General features: G+C 40.5%; 1 protein-coding gene across 2 annotated transcripts in view; it reads right to left on the minus strand.

Annotated features, from left to right (window-relative positions):
- The window catches only part of DIXDC1 (DIX domain containing 1), a 258,363-nt gene that overhangs the window by 48,397 nt on the left and 188,808 nt on the right, over positions 1-21,158 (minus strand). For both annotated transcript variants that reach the window (XM_082273246.1, XM_082273245.1), the window contains exons 6-9: positions 8,256-8,368; positions 5,853-5,998; positions 998-1,087; positions 857-910 (exon numbers count right to left, since the gene is read on the minus strand). In XM_082273246.1, the coding sequence (XP_082129372.1) occupies positions 857-910; positions 998-1,087; positions 5,853-5,998; positions 8,256-8,368 (403 nt within the window). The remainder of the gene's footprint in view (positions 1-856; positions 911-997; positions 1,088-5,852; positions 5,999-8,255; positions 8,369-21,158) is intronic.

A 21,158-nucleotide genomic window follows, 5' to 3' on the forward strand; every position in this document is an offset into this window, starting at 1 on the left:
CCAGCATTCACTATATCTGGTCTCCCACAGTACACAGAAGACGAAAATGCAATTATTTTAGTAAATATAAACTGTTAAATACCTTTTCTCATCAGCAGTATATAGTAGTCTTGTGACTTCTAACAGAGCACTGGTTAAAGTTTTTAGGAGGAGTTTTCATTCTCTTCTGACAGTTCTATGAGGCTGCATATCCCCCGACCCCCTGTCGGGACACTGCCGATTGGCCCTATGCAGATCACATGCACCCTCACAAAAAAAAACTTCTCTAGCAATACACAACAAACTGAGCACGTGCAGAGTACCCCCAAAGCTCTGTACTATCAGGAGATAGATTGGGGAAAAATGGGAGGATCAGAAAAGACAGGATCAAACAGCCTTTTTACACAATGCAGAGGATTAACCCCTTAGGTTCCACAGTGAGTATAACAAGCATGCTTTACTGCATATACAGTGATTTTTTACTGTTGTGGGTTTAGTAACACTTTAAGTTTGCTAAAATGTATGTAAATCATCTACAGGCAGATGTGTTTCTCCTCGATAAAACTGAAGTTAGCCTTTAAAAAAATCATGGCAGAATTATATTTCAAAGTTCAGGTTTCAAATTGGTCAGCAATACCATATTAAGAGCATAACTCACAATAAGAGACTTTAGAAAAATAGTGGTCGCTACAGTGTATTTTTTTAATCTTGCCCTTATTAAACCTGACAAAGTAGGTTGTAAGGGAGATCTGGTGTTTTCCTTTAGCTCATATCACATTATGAATGATTGGATGTCAGTAACTACGACACATCATCACATTCTGCTTCTACAATAACTCATCTTCTTGAAGTTGTAGGCATTGCAGTAAGGACTCACCTTCAGACACTGGTTCTCACTCATACTCTGGTCAAGGCGACCTTTAATGATGACCTGAAAGCAGAAGAAGTGAAGTTCAGCAATGATAGAAGATGCTGGAAGATTTACAGAGTGGTAAAGACAGGTACAGTATGAACTCACCAGTTGTTCTTCTGGGCACGCCCCGTCTTCATGCAAAGAGAATAAGCTCTCTTGTTCGTCTTCGGGAAGCGATCCATTTAACAGCAATGCCTGAAAAGGAAACCCAATACTGTAACCATGGGAGATAATAAAGCTGGGATATTGTTACAGGCTGCTATATGAAAACAAATAAAGACTCCCTTATTAAGACTGAGCTACAATGTCTCTGTAAATTCCAACAAAATATACAATGTTCTATCCTATGCACATTTTAAAATGTATGTAAAGCCAAAACTTTCTTTTCAATTTTAGATACAGAAGGGAAGGCTTTAAAATGTTATTTTTGCTGCCTGTGTCCTGCTATGAGGATTTCTCTATACTTGCTGTTTTGGAGAGGAAATAAGAAATCAGAAGAAATGTCTCTAAAATGTTATATTTCCCCCTTTTTTTTGTCTCAGTGACAATGGTCACAAGGATTAATAGAGGGATGGATCTTCCCAGCAAAGACACCGATAGCATTAAAAAGGGTCCAACCCTTCTCTGCTCTGTCCAAGACTAAAAAAATGCCTTTACATACTTTATCTGCTTTCCCTATCAGTTAGCAGAATGAGATCTATAGTGCTCGCTAATGTGAGCTTAAATAGAATCTCACCAAAGTAATGTTATATCAAAGGAAGATGCTTATTCTTGGGTATTATTTATCACAGTTCAATATTGTTTTCCTGTTTTCATCCAAAACTTGCTTCTTTGTACAATGTAAAGTACTGTAGTTCACTATTGTTGCCTGCAAAGTCAGTACAAAATTTAGAATGTGCCCTTTGGCACCAAAAGAAGAGTCGGGGATTGGCCCTATCTAGACATATGATGGGGCCTTTCTTATACTCAGCGCATAGGTTTATTTGCTCCATGTGCGCAGCACCTTGCTGGACATTAGTTACACCTGCATGCATTGACCACCAACACTGGGATAACCTATTCCCTTCGGGAGAAGCTATGATTGGGTGCCTGTCTATATACCACTACAGAGATCTCTACCTTACCTAGCCTGTCTTGCAGACTCGCATATATATATATTTTTGGTTTGGGGTCCTTACATGCAGGGCTCAGCACTGTAGGCAAAGGCCAATCACATCTGGCCCCATCCAATGAATGGATCCCCAGTATAAGCTAATTCAGCCTCCTGTAAAACCCAGCTTGCACTCAAATTCCACCAATCCCCTAAAGAAGACTGAATCAGTCGAAATGCGTCGGAGTTCTGAACGATAAGTTTTAGGATTGTGTTTTACTCGATCTGTGTCAGCAATTTATAGTTAATGCCACCCTATATCACATGGGTTTGGTCTTGTTTGTATACTCCCTCTGTTGGGAACTCTTTTACCTCGTGGTCTGTTGTACAATTTGTAACATGGGATGGATGCCATCTAGGTGATCTGAATCTATTTTGTAATTGTATAGTCACTAGTTAGATGGTTGCACATAATCTGTTCAAATTACTGAACACACTAAATGTGAACTGAACAATACCCTAGATCAGAGGTCTCCAAACTCCCTAAAAAAAGGGCCAGTTCTTATTTTGTGAATTCAACCCAAGGGGCCCAAATCTTGTAAAATGTATCAGGGGATTCTCTGGCTTGATGGATTAATTCTTCCATCTTGGCTACTTTGGTGATACGAGAAAGCCACTCCTTTGTAGAGGGCTGGGTTATCGACATCCAGTGACAGGGGACGCACATCTTGGCTGCATTGATGAGATGTAGAATAAGTGATTTCCTGTAAGCTGATTGTGGAAGGGGGGTGTGATGTAGAAGGTATTATGCAGGAGAATATTCCGGAGTATAGGTGGTAATTTTAGAGATAAGGTCATGGACATTTCTCCAAAAGGGTTGAATAAGGTAACAGTCCCACCAGATGTGTAATAATGTGCCTTTCTCTCTACTACATCTCCAGCAGAGATGGGAATTACTTGCATTAATCTTGTGTAATTTGTCTGGTGTCATATACCATTTTGTATATATTTTCATACCGTTCTCTTGAGCTAAAACATTGAGGGAACCTTTATGTATATGTGAGAAGATACGTGTCCAGTCTGTGTGTGAAAGGTGTATGGATAAGTCTTCTTCCCATCGTTTACAGGTTTTGTCTGAGTTGACGTCAAATTGTGGAGACAAGAGTGTGTGTATAGTTGAGATCAGATGTCGTTGGGGTTCATTTTGGATGCACAAGGTTTTGAAAGGAGAGTGAGGTTTCGACCAGTATGAGGGCCTTTTGGGGGATAGTAGGAATTGTCTAACTTGTAGGTAATTGAAAAAGGGTATGCCATGTTTGGGGTACCTAGTTGTCAGATTCTCAAAGGAGGAGAAGGTGCCGTTATGAAAGAAGTGTTCAGCTCTTTCGGGACTATCTGAAATGGTGGTAGTATTGTTATGGAGTCTGAGACCACAGGGAAAGCAAGAATTATTTGAAAGAGGTGTTAATTGACCAGGGGCAGAAGCTAGATCGAACTACATAACCCCTTCCGTCGCCATCACAGCATCACACTAAAACTACACTCTGTTTTCTTTTTTTCTATTGTCCGCTCTGTATTTCTTTATCCGTGTCCTGATAAGTCTATCGGCACAACATAATGATGTAATGCTCTTCCTTGAACTGCCCCCCACCATTCCCCCCTTCCATTCCCTACTTGCATCCCCCTTTCCCCTCCCCGCCACTAATACCTGATACGCCTATCTATTGACTTACATTAAGCAACAGTGCTTTCTGACCCTCAACCACTCCGCTTTCCCCATTATCTAACTCTCTCTAATGTTAAAAAGAGGGTCCCCCCTTTTTTATCCACTCCTATCTATATAAAGAAGACCTGGCCCCTCTCTGGGGAGTCCTCCCGTAACCCGGACACAGCATGATCCCCCTAGGGGGTGTCTGGAGCATGGGATAAATCCCCCTGAGTCTTACATATCCGTTGCAACCCCCATTATGACCATGCCAGGTCTCTCCCATAAGAGCTATCCTCACAATTACTTCAACCCTTGGCGGTACTGTATTGTTTTTCTATATGTGATTTCTTTTTTTTCCCCCTTTGTTAATGGCCATGTTACTTGTCAAACAATATCCTGTATTGTATTATATGGTCATTGTAAACCAGTTGTTATTTACCTGTTTGTGTTTACCAAGAAATTTAATAAATTGTTTTGAAAGAATATGAAAAAAAAAAAAAAGGGCCAGTTTACTACTTTTCAGACTTTAGGGGGCCAGACTGTGGCCAGTGAGAGTAGAAAATGCCCCAGCATCAATCAGAGTCCACAATATCTCAGGCTTGGGGGTCAGTGGGATTTAAAAAAATAAGATCAGTAGGAGGAGGAATAATGCTCCATCATTGGTATTAGTGGCAAGAACAGTGCACCATTGTTGGTGTCAGTGGGTGGAATGATGCCCCAACATTGGTATCAGTGGGAAGAATGATACCCCATTAATGGTTTCAGGGGGAGGAATTATGTCTGTTGTTGGTGTCAGTGGAAAGAATAATGCCCCATCGTTGGTGTCAGTGGAAGGGAATGGTGCTCTGTTGTTGGTGTCAGTGGAAGGAATAGTGCCCCATCGTTGATGTCAGTGGGGGGGAATGGTGCCTCATCGTTGGTGTCAATAGAAGGAATAGTGCCAAAAGGGTCGGACATCTGGCCCTCAGGCCGCAGTTTGAAGACCACTGTCCTAGATATAAACCTACTGAAAATGAGTTGTTATTTGGGTGCTAAAACTTTAAGATCTGCACTAAGAAATAGCAAAATTTACAGCAACATGCACATACAATGTAAGAAATTATATTTTACCGAGTTACTGGCATTTGTCAAAGGTTAGAAGCAACATGCGGCTGAGACATTTTTACTGTCCCCCAAAAGCTCCCCATTATTCTGCAAAGACACATTCAGCGAGCACTACTCCCTGCTGAATGCGACCAATTCAATTGAATTGGGGTGTCTTGCAACTTACCCTAAACCGCGTTCAATGCAAGTGGTTGTGGTGCACTAGTGCGGGTTTTAGGGGTTAAAACAGGCGGTGGAGCGGCAATATAATTCCTCCTCACCGCCTGCCAAATGTTCTCTGAGAACAATCCGATTACAGGTCACTCTTCAAAGAGCAACTCTAGTGTAAACTAGCCCTAGTTGAACCTTTAGGCCAGTCTTGTCAAATTAGGCCACATATAGCCTCATATTACTCCTCTGAGACCCTCAGCTGGTTTAAGCATTTACAGTGAATATGGCCTTAGCTATTCTCCAGTGAATATGGGGTACACTTACATCATTTTGTAGCTAAAAGCTTCCTAAATTGTTTCATTGACCCGCTATTGATAATAAAATATGCCAGGATATAATTATTAGTAGAACGTTAATTACTCAACCTCTGTCATGTTGTTCTGAAATCCCGCAGATGTGACCTTTAATAGATATAATGCAGTCTCTTGCACATTTATTATCTCAGTTCAGCCTACTGTTTCCTCTCAGTTTGATATGTCTGCTAAAGGCCGTTTTAAATATTTAAAGGACCTGCCTGAGAGCTTGTAGCACAAGGTGTCTGCTATTATCTTTATTAATCAGAAAACCCTCCTTTATGTGCATCTCAGGGCGAATAATTGTACCAGCAAACCCCTTGTGTGCCTCCCTTACAATCCAAGCACATTTAGAGATATGAACAATGGTCCTCCTGAGCTTTGATGACTGCACTTCTCATTTCCCATGTGAAATTGCTCGGTTATGGTTGCCCTATGGTTTTATTCTATAGTTACTGTAACACTAGTTTACTTACAGATTTGTTCAATATATAGATGTAGAGACAGGTAGAGAAGCTGTTTTATAGGAGCCTGGTGAAGACAACAGATGCTTACCTGCAGGCCAGATATCATTTTCTTGGCTTCCTCCATTTCCCTCTCTAAGTGATCCTGTTGCTCTAGGAGATGATCCTCCCATGATGTGTCTGGATACATGGCTGGGCTAATAGGCTGGGATTCTGGTCGAGGTATAAATGATTCATCTGCAACCAAAGCAAAAAACAGAACATACAATACATCGAAAGCATTCACCTAAATGTAAAGCATAACTAAATTGAACAAACCAAGATCCTCATGCAAGTGCATACATTATAAAGTGTAAGAAGTGCATACCCTTGTTTTCCATTCCATACCTTTAGTGTGCTTGGGAAACCCAACTATTAGTATGGAAGGGGGCAATGGTAAAAAACAAGAACGTTAACGGTTATGTTAAAGTGTATGGTACTTCAACATTTTATATTTCTGATTTGTGTATATTGTACCATTTACTTGTTTTAGAAAGTATTCTGTTCTTTTTGTATTGCTTCCTTTGCGTGAAATTCCTGCTGTTCCTGCAAGTCCCCCTGCTTTCCTATTTCAAACTGACCGCACTAGGCACATCCTTCCCCAGTGTGGTTAGTTTTCTGGCTGTATTGGGAGCACAGCCCATCTGTCCTCCAATGGCCAAGACTTGTGCTGACACGCCCCCCTGCACAGTTCTTCACTGGGAAGATCAGTGTATTGCTCATTCCCTGCCTCCTGCTGACACGTGCCCCAACCGGTGTACCAGGAAGGTCCCCCCCCCCCACAAGTCTCCACTCCTACCGCTCTGAGCCGTGTATGCAGCTGAGAACACACAGGAAGGGGTTATGTGATCACAAAAAAAGAAAAAAATAGGGATTTATAATGTTTATCTATACACAAATGTTTTGCCTTCCATTTCTATTTTAAACTGAATTGGTTATTTTCAAGGTGAAGGATTAACTAAGTGTCCCCGTACAAATGGTACTTGTGGGTAAGCTAATGTTATTGGTTCAAGTAGGAGGACGGTTATGTATTAGAATGCTAGGGTCACTTAGCTGCAGGATATACAGACATGTCTGCACCCAAAACCAAAAGTACCAAGCTATCAGCTACATGTACTAATGTACTATTCTATGCAGGTTCCTAAGTACCAGTGTTGTATTGTGAAGATGTGGAAGAGGAGTGAGCCGCCCCATCTTAGAAGTCCAAACCTGAATACAGAAAGCAGGCACTCTCAGGATGCACTATATACATGTAATGAAAAAAACAGAAGGTATATACCCACACCTTATTATGCATGCACTTGTATTACCCTTGGTTCAAACCTATGCGTTTTTTAGTGCATTTTGCAGAAACGCACTACAGTCCATTTAACTAAGTTTAATATGGATTTAGTTCACATTGTGCGTTTTGAGCTGGTGCGTTTTTTGGAAAGGGTCAAGGACTTTTTTTTCCCAAAGCAAATTGCGTTTTGCGTGTAAAAGACTTTAATGAACCCGCATCAAAAATGCAAGTGTTGCGTTTTTGATGCGTTCCATGTTTTTTGGGTAATAGTAAAGTATGACAGTTCTGTTCATGTAGTGTGACTTTGATACCAATTTACATTCTGTGAGACACGAGTAGCATCAAAGTTGGATCAAAGTAGTGCAGGAACCTTTATGTGTCCAAAGTCACATGTTAGGGTTAGGGGCTGCAATTAAATGTTAGGGTTATATGGCTAGGGTTAGATGTTAGAGTTAAGGGCTAAGGTTGGGGTTAAATTTAAGGTTAGAGATAGGGTTATGGTTAGCGGTAATTGTTAGGGTTAGACAGCCAAGCCTATCAATTACCGCTAACCCTATTGAATACCGCTAATCTTAAAGATTACCGCTAACCCTAACGATTACCGCTAACCCTAACATTTAACGCTAGCCCTTAACTGTAAGATTTAACCCTAACCCTTAACCCCAACATGTGACTTTTGGACACATAAAGGTTCTTGCATAGTTTTATGTGACTCAAATTTGCACTATGTGAACACTATGTGAACAAAATGGTCATACTTTCCTATTAGCCAAAAAACAAAATGCATTAAAAAAGCACTAAAATGCATCAAAAATGCACCTAAAACATGCCAGTAAAATGCATTTACTGCAACCTGCAAAGATATGACCCTAGCCTCAGGATCTTGGTTTGGACAGTTTTGATCAGTTGCTTTAAATAATATAAATGATATGGTTATTGCTGCAAATGAATGGATTTCACAGTCACTTACTAAACGACTTATAAACCAACTCAACCAGACACCCATCTAAATGTGTAAGAAGAGAACATTTAGTAATCAAACCAGCTATAACCACAAATTATTACATTATTGACATGAGAACGAATCTCCTGCTTGTATACTGTGCTTAGCCCAATCAATTCTAAATACACTGTATATAGCTGTGTGTTTATATCACAAAATTGTATTCTTACCTTTCTTACAAAGATTCTCCTCACACTGGATAATTGTGATTTCAGCCCTATCTTCACAATGAGCTCCACTGACTTCTGATTTTGAACTATGCACAGGGCTTGGAGATGTCAGACTGTAAGAATAAAAGTTAGAACTGTAGCAGCCAAACTTTCCAAAAAATTTTTACACTTAAAGTTTAACTAAAGGCAATTTTTTTTTCTTTTTGGACAGAGCAGACACGGATTAGAACCCCTGTCAGTTTTTATTGCTGTCTGTGCCCCATTAGGGACATTCACCCTCTCTATTTGTCCTTTTTATCATTGAAAATTAAAGAAGAAAATCCCAAATTTTGGGTTGTCCCCAGAAAAAGAAATAGATGGGAAATCTTCCAATTAGGACACTAGTTCTGGTGACCCCTCAAGGGATTCCCCTAATTTGCAGGGACTTCCTCTCACATAGAAAAATATAGAAACCCCAATATTAACCCCAATCTCACCACCAGGAGAGAGGGGCAAGAAAGAGGTTTGGGCAAGTAATGGGCCTTTAAATGATGACTCCTAAATTAATGCAAACTACAAAGTATGTTAAAAAAATATATACATAGTAATTTTTATTATTACAAAGATTGATACAATATACAAACATACATTACATCAAAGGGCCAAATAACTCCCCAATAGGAAAATTGAACACACATAATATTGTTATTAATGGAAATCAGGACAAAACTGTCATCGACATGTTTCGCAGCACATCTGACCCGCTTCTTCTGGACTATTTATTTGTCCACATTAATTTCACAAATTTCTGTTAACTAAAAACATAAAAAAGTATATATGTATATACACAATAAAAAAAAAAAATATATATATATATATATATATATATATATACATATAGATAAATACACACAAAGCATATCACAAACAGTAAGGTCTATCAGAAACAGCAAAACCACACATGGGACAGGAAGTGAAGGTAAATCTCCCCAATGGGAAACAGATGGCAGAAAAAAAGAACTGGAGTTACGACCCTCCTTACGCTATCCAAAATGAAAAAAAAAAAAGTTTTGGCTATAGTTCTACTTTAACCTAACCTCGGTACAACCTCCTTTCTCTGAAAAAAAAAAAAATATGTATATATAATTGCTATTATGAATAAATGCCACCGCAGTACAACAACACATGAAATGCAAATTTTCATGCAGTGCCGTAACACGCATGCTAATGTGGTACGTGTTACTGCAGTGAAACAGTGTGAATCCAGCTTTAATCTGCACTGCTAACAAAGTCATGGTAACAGGCAAGCATCATAAGCATATATCATGTGCTACACCACAAAAATATAATACACAATAATAGCAATAAATGTGACAAACACAGTAACTATTTAGGCTCCTGGAATTATTTCTTGTTGACAGTATGCATGTACCCATGTCGGCTTTAAAAATCAATCAAAAATGCAATAAATCATTTTGATCAATTTAAGTGCCTAAAAAAGCATTTCCTTCCCTTATCTTTCTCTTACACTGAATTATGTTTATTACTAAACCTTATGATCGACTTGAACTTTTTTAATATTTCATATCTGGTGTTAGGTGAGCAGAGCTTAAAGCAACCTTTTCTTTGGCTAGTGTTTGGAGAACCAAATATGGATCATTCAGCTTAAAAAAACAACTCACCGTTGCATAATCTGTGAACAAAAAATCCAGCTCCACTGTGTCCCCAGAGAGCCAGATATTCCCCCATTGGGTGCTGCCATCTTGCCTCCCACACAGCACAATAAAGGTGACAACTGGCTGGTCATCACAGCCAGAATGTCAGACACCTCTGTCCTTCCTGTGACAGTCCTCTCACTGCTTTTTGCATAAATCAGCCCTCATCACCATCACAGATGGTGATGAGGGATTAGATGACTTAATAAAACAGTGCAATCCGTAGATCAGTACCAGCACTGTTTAGTCTAGTAAGGTAGCAGGTTTGGGGAAATGAAGGAGTGTGTTTGAAACAGATGATGGAGCAGACTATGAAGATAACATATATGCACCGATCAGCCATAACTTTATGACCACTGACAGATTAAGTAAATAACATTGATTATCTCATTACAATGGCATCTGAAAGTGGGTGGGATATATTAGGCAGCAAATAAACATGTTGTCCCTGAAGGTAATTTATTGAAAGCAGAAAAAATGGGCATCAAAGTTTGTTGTGCATGGGACTGTATTGTTGCAGACTGGTCAGGGTACCCAAAGCGCCTACAATGGGCACATGAGCATCAGAACTGGACCACAAAGCAATAGAAGAATCATGTTTTCTTATACATAATGTGGATGTTCAGGTGAGTGTCAGTATGATAGTTTGGGCAATGTTCTGCTGGAAAACATTGGTTCCTGCTATTCAAGTGGATGTTGCTTGACATGTTCCACCTGCCTAAACATTGTTGCTGACCAACTACACGTATTTATGGAAACTGTAATCCCTGATGGCAGTGGCCTCTTTCAGCAAGACAATGCACCATCCTACTTTGTAAAAATGGTTTAAAGAGGTTGTAAACCCATAATTTTTTTTTTTTTTCACCCTGAAAGAGAAACACATAATGAGCTAGTATGCATCGCATACTAGCTCATTATGAAATACTTACCTTAGAACGAGCCCCCGTCGTGCCGCCCCCTTACCTGTATGACGGGCGACATGTCCAGTCGCCCGTCTTCCGGGATCGCGGCATCCGGCCATCTGATTGGCCGGAGCCGCGGTGACGTCACTCCCGCGCACACGTGCGGGAGCCGACGGTCACGGCACGGGGCTCTGAAGGAACGGCACCAGCGGCCGTTCCTTCAGAGCGCATGCGCCAGTGACGTCACTGGCTGCATGTAAGGTAAATATCTCCTAAACGGTACATGTTTAGGAGATATTTACAGTACCTATAGGTAAGCCTCATCATAGGCTTACCTATAGGTACAACTTGCAGAGGAGGGTTTACTTCCTCTTTAAGGAACAGAACAATAAGTTTGAGTTGCTGACTTGGCCTCCAAATTCTCCAGATATCAATCCAATCGACCATCTGTGGGATGCGCTGGAAAAACAAGTCCGATCCATGGAAGTCCCACCTCACAACTTACAGGACCTAAAGGATCTGCTATTGACAGCTTGGTGGCAGATACCACAGCATACCTTCAGAGGTCTAGTGGCGTCCATGTCTTGATGAATCAGGGCTGTTTTGGTGGCAAAAGTTGGACCTACTCAATATTAGATTGGTGTATACTGTATGCTTGAGGAATGGAACGGTTCACTTTAACATAAAAAACAAACATTAGACTGCCCATATCACTGTGAATAGGCTGATGCAAGCTAGTTTGTGTGTTCTCCAGCAGCCTACATTGTTAGCAAAGGTAATTCATTATTATGTAACCTATGTGCATATACTTTCATAACTATTTCGGTTGACAAACAAGATGTATGTGCATCAAGTGCTCATATACTTATTTTATTGATAATAAAAATTAATAGATATCTGGCAAGAAGTTCAGCATCAGCATTAAGACTCATAAACATATTCATTTAATAATAGACAGCATTGGGGTTGACAGGCAAATAGTGCATTTTGCATGTGCAGTTGCTCCAGAGCTTAGTAAATCAGGTGACACTTCACTTTGCAAAGAACACCCAATCACATGCAAGGAGAATGAAAAAAAAAAAGTTGCTTGCCCATGATTGGATGAGGGAAGTCAGCAGAGCTTCCCCTGATTTACTAAGCTCTGGAGCAATTGTACTTACAGAAAGCAAATACACATGCAAAGTGAACAGTCTATTTGCGTTTAGTAAATCAACCTCAGAATTGTGTCTAATAACACTGTAATCATAAACAATATTACAGATTATGAATTATTATTCAATCTATGTATGCGCAATAAAGACTTTTAAATAGACCATTACATGTGTGGTTACCTATTGCTCCATAGATCAGAATGGAGTCTGAAGTTATATAAGGAAATGTGGAACCAGGTGCCATTCTTTTTTTTTTCCAAACAGTGAGTTTATTGAAAACTTTAGTGCGGTACAATTAAAATAGCTCAGTAAAAGAGAATCTGAACAAGTACAACAATACACACAGTGTACAGTAAATAAAGATGGGCAACAACCAAAATGCAGGTATACAGAGTACAACCGGTTAGTGAACCAGGTGCCATTCTTAGTTATTCCTCAGTTTTTATTTTTATTATCATGTATTATATTTTAATCTGAATAATTTCTAGAACACTGTAATGAGAAGTTTGAGTGTTCATTGAATTATGGGGAATAACAGCTGTCAGACCAGCTTCAGTTCACCTATGATGATCAGACAGTAAAATCGCATTAATCTCCATGGGGTCTTCAGCTTAGGGGTATTTAATCCTGTAAACAAAGTATCTGATCATCTGGTAGACTGAACCAGAGCTAATACTAAAAACAGCACAGTATTGACAGGGCAGCTCCAGTCAAATGATAAAAAACTTATTTTAAAGCAAATACAATGGAGCTATGTATCTGTATCTCCTTTCTTATTTCAGCCAATGTTTGGCTTGTTAATGACATTTCAAAATCTTGCTTTCTAAACCTACACCCCAGAGACACTCAACCTTATGAAATAGTTCTGCCCTTTATCTAAACGCTAAGTTTTCTAAACATCTATGGGTGTATGAAATATGACAGACTATGCACTGGTTAGGCCCCAAATACCTCCCCTTCCCCTCCCTACGCCCATTCTTCTGCTCACCTTAGCTGACCCCTTTTCTCCAACTGAAATGGCCATTCATGTATAGATTCTTTTTGTTCAGCCTGTAGGCTGAATGAAAGAAATTTAAGGCAAGCTATAGATTATGCAATTTTCTTTCCTGCAACCATTGACACAGTTAGTGTTGATGGGAAAATCCCTCCTGCGGAGCTATTGTGTTCTCCGAGCAGGGAGGCGTGGGGAGTCATCCCTGCCAGGAGAGCATGATTACTTTTAGAAGCTATAACCACTGGCAATAATCGCATGCTAAAGATCAGGCATGCTGGTTGTATACAGGTTGATTAATAGATCTACTTGGGTTCAATCAGCCTGCCCATAGATCGAATCTCAGCTGGTCCGCAACTGAACCCGCCGAGATTCAATCCATCTATGGCTAGCTTAACCGATTTCTCCATCCATGCTAACAGCACCAATTGATGAATCACCCGCTGTGCTATATTGTATTCTGACAACCAATAGCATCGGCTGTCGGAATACCAGCACAGTCCCTGCATCTGTAGGGATGCAGGGGCTTTTCGGCCAACATTTTTCCACCTAGCTCCTTCAATTTTTCAACAGAAGGTTGTTGGGTGGAGACATGCAGACAGAGTCATTTACTGATCGAATTTTGGCCGGTTGATCAGGAACACTAAGAAATTCACTCTGTGTATGGCCAGCTTTATCCTGGTTGTTACATTCTTCAGCCATCGTCAGTATGAACTCCACAACGCTCAACTCCATGTGGAATAATTACGCACTGGCTACATTACCTTGATGAAAGGATGATATGTGAATAACTTTTTTCGCTCATAAATTATACTAAGCGCTGTTCTTTTCTCAATATACTGGGTGCTCACACTCATTCACCTGTTCTAGTTTACCTGTATCATTGGCATTTTCCATCTATTTTTTGTACTCTCCCTTTGTATAGACATCTCTTCACGGTGTACAATGTTACAGGTCTTTAAAATGTTTTACAAACCCAATAAAATATATGTAAAATAAATATGGCACAATTTCAACAGGTAAACTGTAAATATGATTTTTACTCATACACCCTTGACTTGTCTCTTCTTTCTAATTTCAGCAACTAATGTAAAGGCATGGCCTGGCGGGAGCCCAGGCTGAGGTTGTTTCTCTCATCTCCATCATACAACTCCATGGGTGTGCGGCATTCCTTTCTTCATTTCCTTCAGCAACTAATGTAGTCACTCTCACAATCTGATTTGAAAACTCACCTGGTGTGCAAAGGATGCTGGGAATCCAAATGATTTTAGGTAAAAGTCTACAGCAAGGGTCTCCAAACTTTTTAAACAAAGGACCATTTTACTGTCATTCAAATTTTAGGGGGGCTGGACGATGCCCTATCTTTGGTATTAGGGGGAGGAATAATGCCCCATCATTGATGTCAGTGGGAGAAATAGTGCCCAATTACTGGTGCCGGTGGAAGGAATTATGTCCCATTGTTGGCATCAGTGGGAGGAATTATGTCTCAAGGGCCAGATAAAGGCAAGCAAAGGGCTGCATTTTGGAGACCCCTGGTCTACAGCACCATTGAAAGAGAAGCCTAGCACTGTTAATTAAAAAATACATTTTTTTTCTAAATTGAGGTTTTTGAAATTACCCAAAGTTCTGCTTTATAAAATTGTTTTTTAAAGTTTAACTCCATTTTTGTTGAGAAAAAAAAAACATTGCCCTCTGGGTGATCTCTGTACATTACAAGGATTTTAACAAACTTTGTTGCAGATTCCTAACTTTTGTTATTCTGAAAAAATCATTGTTTGTTCCTCCGTGCTGAGTGAGTCAAATGGTAGTGGTTTCATAATTCTCTATCAGCTGTGGCAGCTGCAGGGCTCTAATGAGGAAATCTGCTGGGCCTGCATCCCTTTAGACATGCTCCTATTGGGAGTATCTCACCAAAAATTACATTTTTGTTGCAGGGGATGCCAGAAATCTGACTTGTATCTTAGGCAGACTTCTGGGAAAATTGGTGAGCCAATCACACAAGCAGGAAATTATGTTTCTGGGGTGTGGTCTGTATACAGAACAGCTCCAGGTGGCCATATTGTATTGCAATTTCAGAAAATTACAACAGCAGCAGAATGAAAAGGAAAGGTCATTTTTAATAGTATTCAATTACAATGTGATTTGTGTCGCAACTGTATACGCTAAATTGCTTTTTCTTTATTTGCTATTTTTTCCCCCGCGAAACTGGAGTTACCCTTTAATCATTTAATTTTACTTCCACCAAGTAACATGCATTTTGGAATTATTTTGAGCTAGTTGTAGCTATTAAGTATGTAAATGATGAAATAAAATACTGTAAAAGTACTTAAAAGTATAGTCCAGCACTTGATTGCATCCAGCAGCGCACAATATATCAAACATATATCGTAGACCATAAAGTCCTCAAAAGGAAAAAAAACTGTCTTTAGACTCAATAAAATGTTCTTAAAATCACCAGACAGTTCGTAAGGTAATGATAATACTGATCCCCGGTGTACTGATGTCAATAGTCAGGTTCCAACCTTCACCACACCAAACGTGACCCCCCTAGTAGTGGGCACTCACCGGAAATATTATAAACATACGCCTGTAAGCATAGGTAGCTTGGACCCTTGACACCTTTAAATATCCTCGTCAATGCCAGATGACTTCCACATACGTGTTCCAATTATGGATTCAGATGTGTCATGGAAATAAAAATGGGGGCACAATAGTGTGATACCGTTTCAACATTTATTGCACAAATCACTCCAAAAAAAACCCAAATCCAATATGCTTACATATAAACAGATCTTTCAAGCAGAATAAAAGTAACCCATTGGTTATGGCCAGCTCACCACTGCTGCATGAAAATAGTCAAGCCTCCACTGCTGCATGAAAATGTTCAAGCCTACTTCAGGGTGAGATCCGGATGCCAGCCAAAGCCACTTGTGGTTACCAGGGAAACAGCATGCCTGTGTCTTGACGCGTTTCGTCCGTGTGGACTTCAACTGAGGACCAGGCATGCTATAAATTGCTCCCATATTTATACATAGATGACCAGGACTCATCCCACTGCGTGTTATGATGACTCCTCCCTTTAGAAAGAGTTCCACATGCTCCAATTGCCGCCAAATCGCACCCCTTCCGGCATCCACGATTTCCATGACACATCTGAATCCATAATTGGAACACGTATGTGGATGTCATCTGGCATTGACGAGGATATTTAAAGGTGTCAAGGGTCCAAGCTACCTATGCTTACAGGCGTATGTTTATAATATTTCCGGTGAGTGCCCACTACTAGGGGGGTCACGTTTGGTGTGGTGAAGGTTTGAACCTGACTATTGACATCAGTACACCGGGGATCAGTATTATCATTACCTTACGAACTGTCTGGTGATTTTAAGAACATTTTATTGAGTCTAAAGACAGTTTTTTTTTCCCTTTTGAGGACTTTATGGTCTACGATATATGTTTGATATATTGTGCGCTGCTGGATGCAATCAAGTGCTGGACTATACTTTTAAGTACTTTTACAGTATTTTATTTCATCATATACATACATTGTTTTTTATCACAGCGGCTGCGATCAGCAAATTTTATGTTATTATTATTTATTATTATTATCTATATCTAGTGTGTGGTTTTATCCCTTTACCAAGAGTGCTGGGCGAGTGTTTGTAGTCTTATTTTGGTCCCAACCACTTTTTTTATTGTAGCTATTAAGCTTCATAAAATTTCAAGTTTGACAGAGCTGCTGAATTTATGTTTCTGCTGTTGTGTCCTGAGGTGGATCTGTCAGAAACATACTGACATATAAATCTAGTACTGAGCAGATCAAAAGACGAAGTGGGTGCAGTGTTGATGCCAAGAGGCTTTGTAGAGAACAAGCCCACAGAAATATAACAAAGGTAAAACAAATGTAGTTCATGAACGACAAAATTATTTGAAACAAGATTCCTTTCATTCATAGTCTTTGAAGCTAAAATAGTTAGAACTTTAAAAGGTTTGTTATATATACTGACAGATTCAGATTAGTCTCTTTATTGTAGAGAATAGGATAGTGTGTGATTTTCAGAAGTTTAGCAAGTCAACTTGGCAGGGCTGACACCACTCAGTCCACAGAAAACACTGTGTTGTCAGCCCACAAGATAGCTGAGTGCATTTCTGGCAGATCAAAATGTATTTTTCTGTACCTGCAGAGATGTACAAGGTATACACTTTAAAGTTAAATCCTTATAACAACGCCTCACACTTCTGTTATTTTAAGCTAAGTTTTAGGCAGCTCTCAGAAGCTGATAATTGACAGGTCTTTGGGTATCAGCAGGAGAAGTAGCAATTAGCTGACTGAGGCCCCTTTCACACATGCGGACTGTTCAGATTCGCCTGTCAGTTTTTCAGGCAGAGCTGAACGGATGTCCCATGCATCTCTATGTCCACTGACATCCGATCCGATCCTGTCCGTCAAATCCGAACGGCTGGAAACCCTATTTGCCATCTGTCTGGTGGATTGGATGAGAACGGACAGGCGATCCGTTCTCATCCAATTCCCCCATAGAGGGCAGCGGGGATCTGACACCTCCGTCTCTGCACACAGAGCGGAGACAGAGCTGTCATCCGCCTGCTCAGCGGGGATCGGCGAATCGATCTCCCGCTGAGCAGAACGGCTCCGTCGACGGAACGGAGCCGTGTGAAAGGGGCCTAAGATTGTCAGGCCAATCATTGTTTTTCCCCTGAGATACAGCAAGTATCAGAGATGTCTGGCTGATCCTTTACAGACAACCCTAGTACAATGCAAGGATACGTGTTAAATTGGAGTCCCGCCCCCCCCCTCCTCCAAAAATTAAAAGTCAGCAGCTACACATACTGTAGCTGCTGACTTTTAATATTAGGACACTTACCTGTCCTACGATGTCGGCACCGCAGCTGATGTTTCCATCGGCTGTCGGATACTTCCATCGCCATTGCCGGTAAGGGAACCTTGCGGCTTCACGGCTGGGCCTCTACTGCGCATGCGCCAAGTGCGCTGCACTCGGTAACTTGCCTGGAAGCAGAGGGAGGAGGAGGGGGCCAAACTTCTGACGTACCTCACCGCGGCAAGATCCGACAGAAGTGGGGACAAAAACACAGAGGGAGACAGATAAGCGATAGTTCCACTTTTGAGTAGAACTCCGCTTTAAGGAAAAAAATAATTAAAGCAGAATTAATCTTAAAAAAATAAAAAATGCTAACAGGTAGAATTTATTTGACAGAAGTGACCCCGTTGCTCAGCGTATATTTACAACATTTCTCTGTGCCACAACAGTGTGACTCCCATGCACAGTCACAGGAGTGATGCCATAATGGCCCAGCCAATAAGGTAGCCAAACAGCCTGAACCTGGAAGGAGGACCAGAAGAAGGTGGAGGTGACCATGATGAACTGGAGAGCTGACACTGCAGCGCTGGATGGGATCGCTTGCCAGTAAGTCTGCCATAATGTGCAAATAATGTGGTGCATACTAGCACATCATGGCTAAACGCTCCTAGGACCCATTTTGTTTAGCAGAGGTTTAATTCTGCATCCACTGAAGGGAATGTATAGTTTTGCCAAATCATTTTCTAGATATATGTGTGAAAAAGATCAGCTTGATGTAAACAATGTTATCAATGAACTGTATATTAATGTTTAAGGACTCACGGGCGCAGAGAACCCTACACCAAAAGGATTCAGTATATCTGGGACTTACAGGTGTTTACCTACAGCTGCAGCCAGTAGCCTATGCAAAACTCTATGCGTCCATGGCTGCTTAGCAGTCCCTATACACATGTAACCGCTCAGATTTTCATACAGTCGCAGCTTTTGATTTGAACAGACTGCTGGCCACATGTGACTCCTGGGCACAGAAATACCCTGAAATATGTCAGTACTGTCCTCTGCACCCTTGTGAATGAGCCCTAAAAAGCTTGTTCTATATATAATGAGCAGTGCTCACAATGCAAGTCTAATGGGCCATACACAATATACAATTGTCTTTAGATTTTTTCCTTTAGATTTACCAAAACCATATAATAAGAGGTCAAATCTAAACACTTTTAATTTGTATGCAATCAGGCAGGCCCTTGTACCACATAGTTGAAGGTAAATGTAAAGGAAATTTAACAACAAAAGTTGTATAGTGTGTATCCAACTTTAGAGTCTGTTGACTCACTGAAAACAAAGTGCTTTCTATATTAGGGCAGCACAGTGGCTCCGTGGCTAGTACTTCTGCCTTGCAGTATCAGGGTGCTCAGTTCAGACTCAAACCAGAATACTAGGACGGAGAGTCTACAGGGTCTCTTTGTGCTTGGGTGGGTTTTCTCCCACACTTCAAAGAATGTACATTAGGTAAAGCAATGGGTAAATTCAGCGTTCAATTCAATGTCAGCACTATATAAATACCTGAAATAAAATAATGTGGATTAAATATTTGCTCAACTATTAAGAAGGTACGCAGTGTCTTCATATAGGGGGAGATTTACTAAAACTGGTGCACGCAGAATCTGGTGCAGCAGTGCATAGTAACCAATCAGCCTTTATCTTTATTTAGCTTGTTCAATTAAGCTTTGCTAAGGAAACCTAGAAGCTGATTGATTACTATGCACAGCTGTATTAAATTCCCCCTCATTGTGTTTTATCACTTTAACTAATCTACAAATTTAACTAATCTACAAGCAAATTGGATGGGGGTTTTCCCTGCATCCTATTCGTATGTCAGGAGACTGCGATCGGCTCGCAAAGGTGCTGGTTCACACAGCTCCAGGACGGCTGTGGAGCGGTTTGCAGAAGGATCCTGTGTGTCTTCTGGTCCGTTTCAGGTCTGAATTTAGCCCAAATTCGGACCTGAAATGGTAAACAGGGACGCACAATAATCTGCAGCTGGGGCACACCTGCATATATACAGGGGTATGCATATGTGTGGCGGTGGAGCAGGTATTGCTTTGTCCACTTAGAATTGGCCCAGTAAAAGTGACAGCTTACTTGTGGGATTGTTCAGGTAGGTTCCTTTTTGGAAAAATCAAGAGGGACGGGGAGTTTTCTCCTGAGCCAGCTGTTCAATAATGGCCAACCTGTCTGCATGTGTCTTCAACCTGTTTTCAAATCCCACCAACAGTCTATATTTAATAGCCAACCTAGTACATCTGTGTTTCCCAACCTCATTCCCCAACTACCTTCAACCCCAACAGACCAAGCAATGGATAATAGAATAAATAAATAGCTATCATAAATACCCAAGCCATTAACATTGATTTAAAGCACCTGTGCAAGGTAAAGAATATCCTGAAAACATGACCTGTTGGGGGGTACTTGAGCACTGAGGTTGGGATCCACTGTAATACATGCACAGGTGCAAAACATGTTTTTCAACTATAGACCAGTGAGTCTGACATCAATAGTAGGCAAATTAATGGAAACCCTATTAAAGGATAGGATTGTGGAACATCTTAAATCCCATGGATTGCAAGATGAAAAACAACATGGGTTTACTTCAGGGAGATCATGTCAAACAAATCTTATAGATTTTTTTGACTGGGTGACTAAAATAATAGACGGTGGAGGTGCAGTAGACATTGCATATCTAGATTTTAGTAAGGCTTTTGACACTGTCCCACATAGAAGACTTATCAATAAACTGCAGTCATTGAGCATGGACTCCCATATTGTTGAGTGGATTAGGCAGTGGCTGAGTGACAGACAACAGAGGGTTGTAGTCAATGGAGAACATTCAGAACAAGGTCATGTTACCAGTGGGGTACTTCAGGGATCTGTACTGGGACCAATTTTGTTTAATATCTTCATAAGTGATATTGCAAAAGGCCTCGATGGTAAGGTTTGTCTTTTTGCTGATGACACAAAGATATGTAACAGGGTTGATGTTCCTGGAGGGAAACGCCAAATGGAAAAGGATTTAGGAAAACTAGAAGAATGGTCAGAACTCTGGCAACTGAAATTTAATGTGGATAAGTGCAAGATAATGCACCTGGGGCATAAAAACCCAAGGGCAGAATATAGAATATTTGACACAGTCCTGACCTCAGTATCTGAGGAAAGGGATTTAGGAGTAATTATTTCAGAAGACTTAAAGGTGGGAAGACAATGTAATAGAGCAGCACGAAATGCCAGCAGAATGCTTGGATGTATAGGGAGAGGTATAAGCAGTAGAAA

This window comes from Pelophylax lessonae (assembly GCF_965119305.1).
Source record: "Pelophylax lessonae genome assembly, chromosome: 12".
NCBI lineage: Eukaryota > Metazoa > Chordata > Amphibia > Anura > Ranidae > Pelophylax > Pelophylax lessonae.